Raw genomic sequence first — 18,270 nt, 5'->3', positions numbered from 1 at the left:
CGAGGCTGCTTCTCTTAGTACTGACTGCAGCCAGGGTCTCTGATGGCATTTCCTCTGAGTTCCAGCCAAAGTCTATCTGGTGTCAGAGCAAACACAGCGAGTATTGCTTTTTTCACAAGCTGGTAAACATTGTTGCTGCAGACAATGAGCCTCCTCTAAGGTAAGCAGGAAAGCAGAGATATGGCTCGCTGCCTTTTCTAACACCCCCACACTTCCACACGTCTGCTAGTGACGTGTTCATTGTAGAAAGCTGGCAATTACAGGAAGATGATTGCACAGGATGTGATGCACTACTCTAGTTATATGGACTGTAGGAGACCTTAGATTCATTGTAGCTCTGCCTGAGGTGTTATTAACTGCACATGTACAGTAAGCACTTTGCTAAAGTAGGCCGCAATACTTCTGGTGTCCCATTATAATTTGTTCTCGAGCACCAAAAGTTGACTTTCGCTACGCTGACTGTGCACCTGTAATTAGGTTTTCCCCTACGACATCAGTCAAATGACAAACTCCACTCTTAGGCGCAAAAACAATAGCTTAGCAAGTTGCTGTCTGCTCAGTAGATGAGTAAGTACACTGCTCAAACAATAGAGACTAATGGGACCACTGATCCTGTTGGCTTAAATTGGTCCCGGAGTTCAGAAGCCGACATTTACTGTACAAATAAACATAGGCTTAAGGGACAGCTTATCCGTCTAGTTTGAAACAGCTTGTCCAATAGCTTTATCTTTATCTCACAAACAAGCAAAAGGGAGGGTGTCTATGCTGGCTTTAAACAGCCCATTCAAGAGTTCAAGAGTTGTGTCATACACAAGTTAACTTTACCCCATGTGGTTCAATGTAAAACAATGGTTAAGTGTTTTACCTGGAATTGTGTAGTTTGTAATAAATTAGGAGTGCTTGTCAGAATATATGATATACTCTGTTGGTGTATTCACATGCAGAGGTGGAAAAGAGGTGCTGCAACACGGGCAGTATGAGAAACTTGAAGCACTTTTGGACAGTAAAGCATGGAAACCTGTCACAGTAGAGGCACAAAATACAAATATGCTCCTGAAAATGAGCCTAATAAGGCACCTTTAGCGATAGTGTTTGCGTCTTCGATGAGTTGGCAGTCACTGGAGTGCATAATAATAATATATCATTGGCGTTAGCTAATAAGCTATTTAGCTAACTGTGGGCTTCAATGACAGTTGTGTCTTGAATGTTAAATGAATAACAAAATTGAAAATACATGAAAATAAATGAATAAAAGTACGGTAATTATAGAACACATTTGATTTATATTTATGTATTTATTCTCTCTTCCTCCTTCCTTTTCCAAATAATTGGCTGATATTTTTCCCTTTCTTCTTTTTTCATCTCTTCTTTCTGGAGGTATGGATAGAAGTGGCACTCTTCACAACGCCAGTTAGCCCCATAGATAATTGCAGCAAATAAAGGCTAACTGCACAAAACCTTTATATAACGTCCACACGGTTCCGTCGTGAGCTTCAACGGAGACGCTTCCCATTCACTTTGAATGGGGTGAAGTCAAGCTTTGCCGAACTGCATTGTGGTTCCATCGCGTCGCTTTGCCTCTGTTGCTCGCTTCAAACGTTGAGAAAAGTTCAACTTTTCAAGCGTCGACGGAAGCGCCAGCCAATCAAATCATATGCCAGTACAAGCGCTAGCCAATCAAACCGCATGCTTGTGGGTCCGGGGCGGGAGATTAATGTGATTGGTTGTTGGTTGCGTGCCAGACACGCCCACCGGCAAGCTTCAACGCGACGGAACCGTGTGGACGTACCGTTAGTCGTGTTTAACACATGTGCAATATCTTTTGTGACTCAAAGTTGCAGATAGTGTGTAAAAGTGATGCTAAATCCATGGTGCAGCAAATCATTCATTTTGAATTTGCCTGACCAGTGTGTTTCAGCATTCAGTTCACGATACACTGAGACACATCCCACAGGACGAGTCTGCGAAATCACAAAACAACATTTTAAGACGAGCTGTATGACCTTTGCCACTGTGGTGTCAAGTTCAGCTTTTAAGAGTTTGCTGCTGTCTCCACTCAAGTGGTTGCATGACTTCACAGTCTCAAGATTTAAAACTTGCTCAAAATAGTAACATTTTCCCCAAATTCATATTGTAGTTTATAGAGTACATGTGTGTCTTTCTGTCTATCTGTTTACAATATGTTTTTTTTTATTTAAAAAGGTAATTTAGTTAGTTATCATTCAGCCTATATTGGCAATCGTTGTCTAAAACCCAAATTATTTCTGAATGACTTGTATTATCAAATTGGTTTTGTGTAATCTGTAATGGTTTTTGACACCAAGAACACATTTACAAGAAACGATTAAAAATGACAAACATCTACCTTCTGCTCCGGGTAAACCTGTAAACTGCTTTTATTTGAGCAGTCAGGGAAATAGTTGAAGCCATCATGGTTTTTCTGTATATTTTACAGCCTCGATGGAAATTATTGGAACCGCGTGGTGAATTAGAGGTCTAGTCAAGACTGACACCTTTATATTGTTCATGGGTCAATCATTTTTCTTTAAATGTCACCGTTGAATAAAGGATAAGGCTGGAAATGTTCAATACTTTTTCTTATTGTCAACAAATCTTAAAGAAAACATTTCATTTTTTAAAGTGCACATTTTGAAAAAATAACTTAAGTCTGTTGGGAAATAACTTCAGCTGAAGATTTGATGTGCTCCTGAGAATACACAGCACTAACACAGAGTATGTGGGATCAACTCACAGTAAAGAGTTGCTTCCATTTGCATCTTTATTAAAATAACCTTTTGTCACACTCTATTTCATAGAGATATGCAGCACAATGAAAATGAGGCCTTGGCTAGACAGACTGTAGGACCAGTTTATTGTCAGTCTTGGTCTTTTCATGTCATTTGTTGACTTTAGAAGAAAAGTAGAATATCGCTTGACTTATCCTTTGGTGTGCAAACACACAGAATATTGTGATCTTCCATTGGCAGTACATTCGATCATCAGAATGTACAGTGATTTTTTGCATATGTGAATAGCTCCACAAATACCTGCATTGTCTGTTCAAATTAGTTTTGGTGAATGATAATAATTTATAGGTCTTTTATGATTGCTCATCAAAGCCTTTCCTTTCTCAACATTAAAGTAATTAATGAACTGCAGTAGGTTAATTAAACTTAATCCTGATGACCTTAACAATTATCTAAGATGTTTTTTCCTCCCCTCTCAGGGCAGGAGGAGTCAGTGGCCACCTTCAAAGGCAATGAGTTCTTCAGCTACAACCTGTCCCTGACTCCCATCCAGAGCAGTTTGGATGAGATCACGCTGTCCTTCCGCACCCTGCAGAGGAACGGCCTGCTGCTCCACACCGGGAAGTCCGCTGACTACGTCAACCTGTCCCTGAGGAACGGGGCTCTGTGGCTGGTCATCAACCTGGGCTCTGGTGCCTTCGAGGCCCTGGTGGAGCCCGCCAAAGGAAATTTCAACGACAATGTCTGGCATGATGTTCAAGTGACGCGCAACCTCCGCCAGGTGTGTACTGTTTACCTCTTACTGTCTGTGATTTGCATACACATTACATGGGGATCTTTATTATAGGTCTCAGATATATCCAAAACATGTCTCTAAAGTGTTTGCCCTCAAAATACCAAACAGATCATTGTAGCATCCCATAATCCCCTCTGTTTCAGCCCTGTTTCCAAAGTGCTGATTCTCTGTCTGTTACTTTAGATGAAAATAAGGAGCCCCCCCCACGTCCCTCTGAGAGACATTTGGTTAAAAATAACTCAATGGTGCTCTAGGAGGAGATTCAGGTGATAAGGTGTGGGGGGGCGGGGTTACCTTGGTTGGTGATTGGCTAATGGTTACACGAGCCAAAAAATCGTTATGACATCATAAAGTGGCCAAAATCTGATCAGCTCATTTTCAGACAGGTTTTTATAGAAATGGATCAGGACAAAAAGAGAGAGAATCTTTTTTCCTGAAACTTTCAGAATCTCTTTCCACAGAGGGGACACATGTTGATGTAGAAGAGACATGAAAAAGTGGATTTTGCAAAATAGGTGACCTTTAAAAATAACCTTCTTCAATGACATTTGCTGAAAGATTATTATGGAGCTTTCGCTCAATGACGCCAAAAATCAAACGCCTCCTGCAGCTTGAATGAATACTTATCTTTAACTTTTATCAGTTTGTTATGAGGTCCAGGTATTACCAGTGTCATGGAATAGGGTTTGGTATTGTAGTCCACTATCTATCACGATTCTTCTGTTACTGTATGTCACGTTTTTAGTTTTGCATGTCTTGTATTGGGTTTATTTTGCTGTTCGGTTCTCCCTGTCATGTTTTCCTCCTTGTGTATTGTCTGGTCCCTCTCCCTGTGTTTTTCCTCCCTGTCGTTAGTTTCCCTGGTGTGTCTAGTTGTCTGATTGTGTTCACCTGTTGCCCTTGTGTTTCTCGTCCCCTGCCCGGCTGTTTCTCGTCTCGTGATTACCCCTCCCTGTATTTAGTCTTGTCTCTTCCTGTGTTCAGTGTTGGTTCGTCTTTTGTTTGTGACTGAGTTCACCGGGGAGTGTTCTGTTTGTCCGAGTTTTATTCTTATCCTTGAAATAAAGGTATTATCAGTGTTATCTGCATTTGGGTCCGGCTTGCTTCACTCTACCGTAACACTATCAGAGCAAACACTAACAAAACTGTGTTGGCTTCTGTTGAATAATTAATATTTCTGCTCTGCTGAATTCCCTTTTTTTTTTTCATGTTCTGATAGATATTACAAGCACATAATATTAGGTCATTGCCCTCTTCCTCATAAAATAGATTGCTTTGGCTGAAACCACTGTGTCCTTTTTATAATCAGAGGCAGGTTTCTTCTGCAGTCTTCAAAAGACTGCTGCAAAGTCTTTTTACCTTTTTTGAAATGAAGACTCAACTCATGCAGCAATATCAATCACATTTATGTGTCTTGCAGCAGTGATGACAGTTCTGCAGTCTGGTCTTTTTTATACCTTTTACAGGACAATATTCGTCTATCAGATGTTCAGATCTTGACAAACTACCCTTAGACAAAAAGACCATTTTTAAAAAAGGGCAAATTCAACTTTGCAGCCCTGTCCGAACGGTCATGGGGAAAAAAATGGCATAGCTTTTATTTAATGAATTCAGTCATTGCTGTATTGTACTGCTGTACCTACTGTACCGTACTCCGGCCAAGTACAACTCAGCCCTAAGGTTTTATATTCATTAACGTCCACTGGACAAAGAACAGGGCTCAATTCCCAAACTAATTTACTGTCTGCCAGGAAGTGTCTGTATAGCATTAAAAGTTACCCTGCTCGCGCTCTTCTCCGACTGCATAAAAACGGCAGTATATTTAGCTCCATCATATGGTACCTTAGAACTCTACTAATCAATTAACAAATATGAGAAAGAAAAGGGTTGTTTGAATAAACCCATACATAAAACATTACCCCTAAGTAACAAGTATTTCACGGTCATCTTTTCTGGCCAGCTGAAACAAGTTGTGAACACAAAACATTGGCTTATTATCACCACTTAAGTTGATAGGGAGAGCTTGTTGGAAAACAGCTGCTTATTTACACATTCAATTACAGAGTAACAGTGTCACTGATCAGCCAGAAACAAGAGTCGTGTTTCTGGCAAACAACTGTAGGTCCAACATTTACTCTCTTGTTGCACGTTTTTGGTCTCCTCCAATCGGTTGCTTAAAAATTCTGAACTCCTACAAGTTTTCCGTTCGAATGTAGCTCACATTTTAGTCATATTGTTTGGAGAGAATCTATGCCTTGTTGCCATGAATTATGTTACGCTGATATTAGGTTTATCGTGATAAGTAGTTAGCGCTAACTTTCTCGTCAGGTACCTGTTGACCACTTAGGAAAGAAAAGTGCTCAACAAGATGGCGTGACTAAAACAGAGCAGTCAAACCACAAATAGCTGAAAACAGTGTAGAGAACAATGTGATATTATGGCATTGATTTGCGTAAGGTTACAGTCTCATTTTCACTCCACACAGATTTGATGTTTATGTCTGCCTCTATTTATTTCTTCTCTACATCAATGGACGTTTCGGTCACATGCTTCATGTATATCATGATTAATTAGCGCCTGTCGTTCTTAAGCTAGTTGCTATCTGTGTCTGTCTGCTGTTTGGTGCTGAGCCGTGCAGAGTGGTGTGGGTTTTTAGAGCTGCTTTGCTGAAACAAACAGCAAACAACATATTGTCTCGTCTAATATTACTCCTCGAAGAAGTCCTAAATTGGCACATACTGGGCTGTGTGACTAAAAAGTGGAGGCACACAATTTATGACAACTCAAGCAGAGCTCCTTTCAGCCAAGTTGCAATTCAATATTCCTACCTGTATACTGTAAGTGCATTTAGAAAATGCAACATCCCTGGGGATCATTTCTATTACAATATTGAAACCTTAGGAGAATTGAGCCTTTGAAAGCAAAAAGGCCCAACCCAATTTTGTGCCAAAAAAGTAACCTCTTAGTGAATGTATACCTGAACCACGGTTAGACCAAATATGTTTCAATGAGCTTTGTCAGGCACAGTGCATTTATGTTTCATTTCTTATCCTCAGTAGGACTTATATTGTATCTAACTGTCATCATCTCCAATGTATTCTGTACCTCTCACATTGAGATGAATATAAAGTTGCATCCTCTTCCTCATCTATTTCCTTACCCCGGCTTCCAGAGGAGCAATCCAGTGGTTACAACGTCACTTATGCTTTCAGCCATGGATTTGATCCCTGTGTAAATTGCTTTCCCTTCAGATAAGTTACCCCACTGACATGTAGATAGGGGAACTGTAACTCCCAAGATAGGGCTTCTGGAAACATTTTATTAGATCCGGTGGAGCTTTTCAAGCTAGAATTTCTCCTATTACCCTTCCCTATATTCCCCTCCATCTGTCTTTTCTTCCACTGTTGTGGGCAAACTTCATTCATTCATTATTTATGGGCAAATGCTGCACAAACACACATGCAAACAATCCTAAATACTACTCACAAATATTACTGCACCGGCTATGTAAAAACGGAAGAGGAATGATGATGAAAGGTGGTCGAGCAGCCAGGACTGCAACCTGAATATTATCCTGCCGTTTGCTTCCACTTAATGCTATTTGAACCTTTTTCAACAATTACCATCACCTCTAAAATGCCAGTAAATAGATATGGATAGGGTATATAGTCATCATTAGGAACTAGTCATGCTTTTTCAGACGAGTGAAAGAGAGAGCAGCATCAATCAGTTTCCAGGCATGAAAGCACTTTTCTGAAGTTTCATGCATTATCATCAACCCTCCATCAAGCCCTGCCATTGTCCACCTTCCAAGCCAAAGATACTGAGGGCTTCAGCACTGGATAGACAAAAAATCAATACCTGCCAGCAGCAGTGAATGGTGAGGCAGAACCTTGCTTCAGAGACCCAACACCTGAACGTACCCTGTCAGGTCGTTCTCTTGTTTTTATACTCTTGCTTTTAACATGCCAGCGATTTCACACGAGACACCACACATTTCACAAAGTTAAGTTGAGCTGAGATACAGTTTAAGGACTTTTCAAAGTCCTGAGTGCTTGAACACATTGATCATCTTTTTTTATATGAGCAATTTGTCCTCAATGAGGCCGCATCAATTTACTACTCTCATCTACTTATACAGTAGGTATATTACAGGATGAAACAGTTCCTCATTAAAAGGTCTAAAAACGACTAGAGCTATGTTATATATTTTGTTGAGTCACGTTCTTACATGACCTCAAATGTTTCAAAGAAAACGATTAACTAGTAAAAGGTCGTTTTAATCCAAGTAATGGGCTGTTTCATTTAGTAGCATATAGTACTGTATTCCCTTTGTGCGTGCTTCAGCATTGTGGTTGTCTGCCAGAAATGTAGAGTCATAAATTGACTTTCTATCCAGTTTTAAAGAAGCCATATCATCCCATTTGGAGTTTTCTCTTTTCTGTAGTGTGGCATAAAGGTTTTTGTGCATTTAAATGTTCTGGTCATACCTTAAAATCTGTTTCCTTTAGTAACATAATGACATTACTAATATGTAACACTTGCACTCCAATTGGTTAGCTCCAACACATTGTTCGTGATAGGCTAAGGAGCAGGACACCTCTAAGCGGTTGACCAATCACAACAGAGCCAGCCAGCTAACCAATCAGAGCAGACTGGGCTCTGGTTTCAGACAGAGGGTGAAAAGAGGTGCTGCACATGAGAAAACTAAAGACCTTATTGAAAATGTAAAGGTGGGGTAGGTAAGTTTGAGAAACCGGCTCGAGATACACCTTTTTGTTATATTCCATGGAATGCTCTTAACATCCCGATAGCAATGAATATCTTAAGTGCTTAGAGAATTAAAATGCTTATTTTTGTGATTTTTCGAGTCTTAATCATCTGGTTCGTTTGTTTTGTTGAAGAGGATACCTCTGTTGTTAATTTGTCTCCCAGTAAAAACCTCCCGAACAATAAAGGACTCCTAAGTGACACAACCTGAAGGCACAGACGAACTCCAATGATCCCTTTCTACTTCCCGACTCAACAGAACTCTGTCTTTGTTATTGTTTTGATTGAGGGACCCAAATGGCGAAGGATGACACATTTTGCTTTTAAGTCCATGTCTGTTGGACCCGGTGGTGGTGGTAGTAGCCTAGTTTTTATTCATACTCCAGAAATGTAGCTCAGATCTCTTTGATCTTTTGGTCTTTATATAGAAATCATCCCGTTATTATCTGTGATGCCAATTGCTCTGTAAAAATGTGTTATTCCACTTGATTACCTTTTTCTGTTCCATTTCAAATTAAAAGAGGTATAATGTATATATATAATTGTGTAGTGAAGGTGTATTTGACAACTGAGAGAGCAGTCCCCTCTCTTACATATGACTTGATCTATAATATGTTATAAACTTACAAAACATTTTCTGTATTACAAATTTCATCGTGATTGTCTTAAAACATCTCGTCCCCTGCCTCTTTAGAGATCTTTAGTCAATTTAACACAGGAATACCTATTAACTAATTTGCTTGTTTCCAGTTGTTTCCGCCGCACTGGGAGCTGTTACATTAGAGCAGGAATGCGTGTTAACTGTAGGCTTATTGTCATGGCAACAAGCACCTCAATTCTTCTCCTATAGCCTTTTTTCCGTCATTCGGTTGTATTCGGCACATTTGGTTTGTGTGCTGATGAAACTGATATGGGATTGATCTTGATCCATCTGCTGCCATTACACACGATGCTATCTTAACATCTTTAATCTCACATTTCCTGAGTACGATGTAGCAATTATGTTTTCCAGTGGAGGGTATATCTATGGTATATTGACTCCTCTGCCATCCTGCTACGATATCAGAAACAGAGATTAGCTGAGATGAGTGAACCATGAGAAGCTGGTCTTGTAATTGCCTTCAAGATCTGACATTAAGGCGAGCTCAACCCGAATCAAGAAATGAGGCATTAAAAAATGAGACGGTTCTTTTTGTAAGAATCTCTCCATGTCTTGTGGTTTATGTTACTCATACCCTGTTCCTGCTGTGGCTCCTCTAGGTGACAATCCTGGTGGATGGGATTCTCACCACCACAGGCTACACCCAGGAGGATTACACCATGCTGGGCTCCGATGATCTCTTCTACATCGGAGGCAGTCTGAACACGGCCGACCTGCCAGGCTCCCCGGTCAGCAACAACTTCCTGGGCTGTCTGAAAGATGTGAGTACAGCCTGACCTCGGTCCCATCAGAGGACTGGAAACACAATCCTTCCCCTACTTAGATAGCACTACCCATTCCTATAAGCAGAGCATGTTCTGCGTATAGAAAACCACCCTTCGCGTCCGTATATCGATTCTCCTCCTGTAGGGTGTTTGAAGGAGAAACATTCAGCTGTGGAGAGCATATGCATTTACAGATTCCTGCGGGACTCCCTTTGAGAATGCAGCACTAATATACATAAGAAACAGATGCATCTCCTCATGTTCATTCCTGAATAGCACAGCATGGACTATTTTCCACATTTTGTATGCTTTTTAAACCCCAGCCCGTACCTGCCACGTTGATTATCTCGAGCAAGCAAGGCTCATGAACTCGGCATCAGAATTAATATAGACAAAGCAGTGAATAATGGATTAATGCCCAATTTCAGCCTCTGCTTACAAATATTTAATGAAGAGAGCAATCTTATAAAAAGCAAAAGCCGAGCAGCAAAAGTGAGAGAAGTGCTTTTACTTACCAAGGGCAGATTAGGAGAAGAAATGACTAAAACAGAATTGAATTATTAAATAGTGAAGAGCAAAGTAGCATAAGTGTCGAAGAGGCAGATTGGTGTGTATATATTTCCTTGGGGTCAATACCCGGCTCAAACAAATGAGTTTTCTTCTACCGGAGACATTATTGTCAAAGGCTATAATACCTTTTATTCCATAAGTGTGTATAAACTATTATTAGGCTTTGCTCTTGATCCCCATTAAACCCAGCTGTATGGGATTCAGCAGGGAGTACAATGCACCAAGGACAGAGCAAACTTGTCACAAAATGCGCAAGGCAAATAGAGAACCAAAATCTGACTAAGCTCGTCCCAGCAGCAGCCAGTTGGAGGAACGTGTAACAGACAGCAGCTTCTTTAGAGTATGTGTGGGGATGAGACATTGGCAGATTACAAAAACTGTCAGTGCCTTGTAATGTGAAGATTGGAGACCTTTTTGAATATTGATGGAGACTGTGCCACACTTTGATGCTCTGTCAGAACTATTTTTCAGACTTTCTTACTCCAATCCAATCGAGTTCTACTTAGCATCAACTTTGTGCAGTCACAGAATGTAATTATGTCGGCAAACTAAAATCGAAGTAATTTGTATGCCGAAGTTCAGTGATGACACATACACAGAGATTTTAGGGAGACATTTACATAATCTTTTCAGCTTCGCAGGGCTTAGGGTATGGCAATGTCCTCCGTCCGTTGTCTGCCAGATTTTGTCCTCATTGAAATATTTTTAGCAACTTTCCGATGGATGCCGTTAGAGTAGGTGTTTCCTAAGGAATGAATGGTACAGTGTTTGATCCCCTGAAGTTTGCTCTAGCGCCAACATTACTTACTTCACTATTTGCGTTTTTGAGTTGAAATTTCTCGACAACTATTGAATGGATTGACGTCATGCTTCAATTAATAACTGTCCCTACAGGAGGAGTTGTTTCGATTTTAGTTATCCCATGACTTTTCATAAAGCACCACCATCAGGTCTACATTTCTCAAAAAATAGTACTGCTAATTACAACATGCTAACTAGCTATAATGCTAAGCTAAGAAAGCAAATCTGGCAAATATTACCTTCTGCCAAACGCTGAAATGATTCCTTAAAAAACTCCAGTAAGTTGATAACTGGGGCACGAAACTACAATTAATTGAGATGTTGGACGGTGATGTTTTCACAGCAATTTAAAATATATATATATGAGAGGAAATTATGCCCTGTTTAACTTCCTGAAACCAGCACTAAGCAGCTTTTACACATAATTATAACTACTAACGCCAAAGCAAGGATAGAAATATAAATACATTAATATCCGAATCATTTGAATAATGTATTTTTTGCATACAACCACCATAGATGACAATAGAAAAGTAAAAGGATAACAATTCAATTTTTTTGTTTGTTAGAGAATGATCTCCCAGGCATTTTAGGGGTTTAAAAGATTACCCTTGAAACCAAAAACATAACATTTAGATACAATAATTCAGTTTGTTTGCAATCTCAGCAATGAGAATGTGTGATTTTCTCAAAAGGAAACCGATTAGTTGTTCAGTCTTAACTTCTTTTTTGTACATTAATATTTGTGTAGGAGCCATGAAATGTGTTTAGTAATGCGTTTCGTTTTAATATAAGATATTTTTTTGATCACTATTGATTGGTTGGCTTGGGTCACATGGATATGGGCGGCTCTCATTATAATCCTGTGTGTGTGTGTGTGTGTGTGTGTGTGTGTGTGTGTGTGTGTGTGTGTGTGTGTGTGTGTGTGTGTGTGTGTGTGTGTGTGTGTGTGTGTGTGTGTGTGTGTGTGTGTGTGAGTGAGTATTTTTTCATTAAACTACAATACTATTCAACAGAGCTTTTGATATCAGCAAGGACTTTTTTAGCGTGTCATACAACATCAAACAGGCCCGGCCTCAGCTGTCGCAATAATTTGTTATTACTGAAAGCACTGCTGGACCAAAGCATGTTCTTTATATATGAGGCTTATTTTAGGCTTTACTTATTTACTTCTTATGTCATAGTCCACAGTTGTATTTAATGTTGTTTTAATAAAGCACATGACATCAACATTTCAAGCACTGCGCTGAACGCATTTGAAATGGAGCTTCTACATAACTGCAGTGTGAATTCACTGAAATTAAAATGAGATGTTATTTATGGACAGGTTATTGTCCCAGCACCCTGCCAATGCTGCAGCCCCCGCTCTGTGGGTGGTGCGGCTGGTGGTGGTGCTTATACGTACTACTTACTGTGCGTAGTCACACAAATGCACTGTAGGCATGCAGGCAGGCTATGACAGGGATAAAGAGTCATGAAGATGTGATGACAAGCCCGCAAAGTCCCAGTATTTAGGGCGCGCGATGGCAGAGCAGATCAAATGGGATCAGCTCTGCCTGGAGATGCAGGTTCAACGCCAGGTCAGTGGAATCCAGAGCTCTGAGTGGAAGTAAGGAACAATGCTGTGAATGGAGAAACATACATATTCATCTTAATCCATTCGGGACAGAGAAACGACTAAAATATCTATTGTATAAGCAGTGCCTCTATTTGGGGGATATCTGTCTTGTTTTATTGAACGCACAGAGTTTGGGCCATGACTCATCTCTCATGATGTCTCTTGATAATAAATGTGAGGGCTGCTGGGTAGAGGCCATCAGGTAGAGGAAAACATAACGGCCACTTTCAGACGAGTGTCGGGAATACAACAACTACCAGGGACCGGGAGAAATGAATTTGTCTTTGAAGTCACCCCGCTTATTGGTCTGTAGTACGTGTGCCCACAGGATATCCCACCCTGCATCATTAGGGTCCCTCACTTTAATGCTTCAAACATTGAGCACAATTTGGTTATGAAGAATGTCCTCACACGGCTGTTAGCAGCGGAGAAGGTCTTCATTCTCACACTGCTTTTATTCCTTAACTCTTGAGCATAAAAGACACAAGGGCTTTTTGTCATTCGGCACCAAAAGGGCTTTATTCTTGTGTGTCCGAATACACTGTAATCCTTGTCACATACAACAGGCGTCTGATTTGGTGAAATAGGATTCCACTTCCTGTATTGTCCTTTGGTTTATGTAATAGCCCTGCAGAGGTCACACTGTGCTTTTTTTGCAGCCATCTATGCCTTTCTGTTAGCTCCTATTTGTAAATATTGTGCCTCACGCAGGAAGCAATATGCGGACAAATCACCTCCTATTTTCTTTCCATGATTTCTTCTCATTTTGTTCGTACCCATCGATTTCTGTGACCGTCCAATGATTTCTTATCACAGTAAGCTCCGGGTCTGTTTTATGTGAGTAAACGTCTTTTAAAAGATTTCGTATCTCTCTCTGTTTCCTGTTATTGATCTAAATGTTTAAATCCATTGCCAGACATTCTTCAGAAACAGAGGGAGGTCTGCAGCCGATCAGATTTCTGTGATTTGCCAATGTCTTCTGTTTATCGCTCTTCTCTAAAGCCCCTGTCACACTGTCCCGAAATTGACGCCCGATGGACACACGAATATGGAATTGTGAATTTCGCACGAAGATGGCCCCGAACCACACACGAAGGCAACATTTACATTACATTTAAGACATACAACTGCAACGAAAGTAACACAAACAATTATGTTAAAGTACTATGATACTGTACTGATATTTTCAGACTTTGTTCTTTACTTTCTCCGTCTTTATATGTAGAAGATATTAAGTTTTCTCCGTCATGTTGTTTCCATAGCAACAACAACTTCCTCGCCTTCAAAATAATATATTATATCCTTTTTAGTTTCACAGAACACAAATTGGGTTATTTACATAATATGTTTACATGATTTTGTTGTGCAATAAAACAACCAGATGGACACACGATAAAGGAAATGTTCAAATTCGGCTCTGATCGTAGCAACATCGGGCGCCAATCTTTGGCATGCCAAAGATGTTGCCACCGCTCCCGAAGTTGCTGCCGGAGCCTGAGAAACTCCACCGGCGGTCATACGATGGCTTAAGATGCCCTCACGAATGGCCCGATGTTGTTACGATCAGAGCCGAATTTGAACATTTCCTTAATCGTGTGTCCATCGGGTGTCAATTTCGGGACAGTGTGACAGGGGCTTTAGAGAGACCTCCTCCGACACACAGGGAGAAATAACATCTAGTTTTTCTTCCAATTGTTTGTCACAGAAAGGAAACAAATCAGATTAATGAAAAATGCATGAACATAATATGATTGGAATTAGATCATCAGTATTAATGATTATTTTATTTGTGATAAAAATAGTAGGAACAAATCGTATTCGTCTATTGATCCCAATAATGAGTAAAAAAATCATTGGGAGATAAGATTGTGTGAATATGACCCACATACTGCTATTCAATGCTCAATGATTTTCTTCTAATGCCAGTATTGATGTCTGGAAAATCTAAGTTTACTTGATTTATTAAACATTACCTGAGATTCAATACAAGTGCAGTTCTTATTTTTCTTACAGCCATTTTTTGTTGGCATCTCCTCAAATGTTTGGGGCCAGTAGACTGTCTGCACACGGCACAACACCTGCCTTTATTTAAGGATTAGGGTGTGTTACCTATGCTCATAATAAACAATCAGCCACACACAAAAGATTTGATGAAGTGGGATTCATCATTCAGAGCACGTAGCTGAGAGGTGATTTGGATGGGGTGGAACATCTGATGCAAATGGAGTTGACTATTTTCCCGTTAATTAGAGAAAATATAAGAGAATGTTCCTGCATGTCGCCTATTGTCTGTTTATAACTGCTAACACACAGCTCTCGCTTTGTATAAGTGACTTGATTGACTGTCTTCCCATCTAAAAATTGCCTGTTACGCTCATTTCTCGATGGTCAGTTTCACCATCTGATTTCACTGCTTAATTAGTGAGGCAGTGTGAAGTGTGATATTGGCTCAAATTGTCTCTCTGCTCTGCTGTTAGTCCCCTGTGCGGCGTGGTGTGTCACCTCCGGCAGCGACTGGCCACAGAATGATGTGGCAGATAACAGAGGGCTCGGGGTGACTTACAACTGAAACAAAATGAGACAAGGATTGTTGTCTCCTGCTGTGCATATTGATGAACCCAGAATGGAAACAGAAAATAACAAAGGGCCGCACAGACGAGCGGGCATTCTGTAGCATGCTGTCATTAGAAACAGGGTGTATTTTATGTATTAAAGGTAAATATCTTTCTCTCTGTTTCCGGTAATTGATCCAAATGTTCAAATCAATATCCAGACAATCCTCAAAGACAGAGGCAGGTCTGCAGCCGGAGTGTATAATCAGATTTCTCACCACAGCTTATCTACATCATGAGCTCAGCAGAGAAAACGCACGCTCCAGTTCATGCCCTCCTACATTAACTACCTATTTAAATACTGCACTGTGTGTGTTCGCTTTTTAAGGATCCAGTCCACCTCTCTCCCACTCACCATCTCCGCTTGGACTTAATCTGTTTCCCTTTACTTCATATAAACACATATAATTGTTTGTCGCTGTGTTCGGCTAGGTCTGTGATTCCTCCTCTCCGAATTTGAGATTATTTTACTGTCGGAACACATTTTTTATCTTTAGTGAGTCACCTAAATGTCTAAAATGTAAATGCCAAGAGCATTTCAGCTCTTCCTGCCTTCTTGTTTTCTTTGCCTACCTGTAAAATACTCAATCATTTACGTTCCTCTATCTCTTCCTGTGCACATAACAACAATCTTATAGAGACAGACAAAGGTGTTGTTCTTTTTTAACAGATTAAGCACTTCTACGTCTGTTTTAATTAAAGGTGCCAGTTTATTGGACTGAACTCCAGGAAATGAAATAATCAAAACATTTTGATCCTGCGCTCTGAGTTCAGGGATGATTCACCGCATTTCTAATACGGCGTGTCCTTGTGAATGCCGCTGTGTCATATAGAATCTTAAATTAATGATGAGTAATATAAAACCTTTGCACCGAATTTATTGTCGACTTCAGCTGTCATCTCACCATGACATCTCTCTCATTTATTAGGTGGTCTACAAGAATAATGAGTTTAGACTGGAGCTGTCACGACTGGCTGAACAGCGGGACCCAAAGATCAGTATCCATGGCGACCTGATATTCAGCTGCGAGGACGTGGAGGCCCTGGAGCCGATCACCTTCGACACTCCCTCTGCCTTCTTGACTTTACCCAGGTGGAACACAAAGAAGACGGGCGCCATATCTTTTGACTTCCGCACCACGGAGCCCATGGGCCTGCTGCTGTTCAGCCATGGCAGTATGCAGGGCGCGATGCCAGACAAACCCCGCGCCGACTTCTTCGCCATCGAGCTGCTGGACGGGTTCCTCTTCCTGGTCATGGATATGGGCTCTGGCAGCATCAAAATGAAGGCCAGTAACAAGAGGCTGGATGATGGCGAGTGGTGCCGTGTGGACTTCCAGAGGAGGGGTCGTAACGGTGAGATAATTCTGTGTGTTCGTGGAAGCCTTCTGTCTGCTTCTGTTACTCCACTTTTAGCTCTGGAGCAGAAAATCGTCCAAGCTGTGAAACCGCCCGCTCTAGCTTTCTCTTCACCGCAGCGAAACATGCACGCATATTAGGTTTTAATTACAATGATATTTTCAGATGCTATAATCTATGTGTGACATTTGGAAATCTGTGTTAACCTATTTCACAAGTGGCCAATTATACAGACATCCACCTCAAATGTGGCCTTATTAGTACAATCTAAATGTCTACCTTATTAGGAAGAGCCCAAACACACCCTGTTCCTCCTCTTACTTCTTCCTACACATTCTATGAATACATTTCCTTCCCTCTCAAGCAGAGTATTATGACAATGCCATTTATCATTCCTTCCTTTTCAGGGCGAGTTTTAGTTTTGGCTGCTGCTTTTTCTCATAAAATCAACTCCCAAGGACTGCCAGTGCAGTTTTCTTAATTCACACTCTTTTAGGGAAGCAGTGCCTAATGCCTACTTCTCACTAGGCACAGCCCACACACACACTTCTTTCTTTGCTCAGACAAAAACCTTGTGTAAGTACAAATTGACTCATTTCCTGCCCTACAGGCTTCATCTCTGTGAATAGCCAGAGCATCCCCTTTGCTGCTAATGAAGGCAGCGAGATCCTGGACCTTGACGGGGAGATGTATCTCGGGGGGTTACCTGAGGATCGGCATGCCCTCATGCTGCCCCCCGAGGTGTGGACCGCCTCCCTCAGCCTGGGCTATGTGGGCTGTGTGAGGGACCTGTTCATAGACGGACAGAGCCGTAACCTGTGGAGGCTGGCGGAGGTTCAGAGCGCCACAGGTGTGAGCAGCTTCTGCACCAGAGAGACCCACATCAGGTGTGCCAGAGACACTTGTGCCAACGGCGGACACTGCAGGGAAGGTTGGAACCGACACATCTGTGAATGCAACGGTACCGGCTACCTAGGTCCCAGCTGTGAGAAGGGTAAGAGTTTCTGAGACATATGACGGTGCATGAGAAAGATAAGTGTTTTCAAAATGATGCTGAAAAGCTTTTAACACACTTTGGCCTGTATTTTATTTATTGATGTAGCTGTGTAGTGCCTGGAAAGGGCCTGCAGAAATAGAAAAATAATGTAGATACAAAAAAAAATCAATTACAAGCCTTAATACTCAACCCTCAGACAAAAATAGTTCTATTTACAATTGAAGTATCATCATCTGCATGCTTAATAATGTCATTACAATTCAAACAATAGAGCTCCACGTTTACAAAGGATAGGAGGTGACAATCAAAGCACCAATATGTTTTTTATTTAGGCAATAGTTAATTATTCTACAGTTGTTCAGGTGTACAGTGCTTCATTAATGAATTATCAGTGTGGAAAGGTTCTCCGTGCTATGAGTGTTTCATTAGAAATGCAGTGCTGCTTCTGCAGTGATACGGCCTGAATCACATTTCCCACGCAGATGGTTTCCTCACAGAGAGGCCAAATTACGCAGATCCACTAGCAGCTAATAGAATGAGGGATATTTGAAAATCCCCCTTGTATTGCTTCATGA

At 40.9% G+C, this 18,270-nt stretch overlaps 1 protein-coding gene across 1 annotated transcript in view; it reads left to right on the top strand.

Annotated features, from left to right (window-relative positions):
- LOC104961753 (neurexin-2-like) overlaps positions 1–18,270 on the top strand; it is a 66,298-nt gene that overhangs the window by 31,885 nt on the left and 16,143 nt on the right. Inside the window, exons 6-9 of the mRNA XM_010790091.1 lie at positions 3,227–3,528; positions 9,574–9,735; positions 16,269–16,695; positions 17,309–17,692. Of these exons, the coding sequence (XP_010788393.1) occupies positions 3,227–3,528; positions 9,574–9,735; positions 16,269–16,695; positions 17,309–17,692 (1,275 nt within the window). The remainder of the gene's footprint in view (positions 1–3,226; positions 3,529–9,573; positions 9,736–16,268; positions 16,696–17,308; positions 17,693–18,270) is intronic.

This window comes from Notothenia coriiceps, unplaced genomic scaffold, assembly GCF_000735185.1.
Source record: "Notothenia coriiceps isolate Sejong01 unplaced genomic scaffold, NC01 NC01_scaffold00033697, whole genome shotgun sequence".
NCBI lineage: Eukaryota > Metazoa > Chordata > Actinopteri > Perciformes > Nototheniidae > Notothenia > Notothenia coriiceps.
Note: the sequence above shows the minus strand (reverse complement) of the source record. Positions and strands in the feature narration are given on the sequence as shown.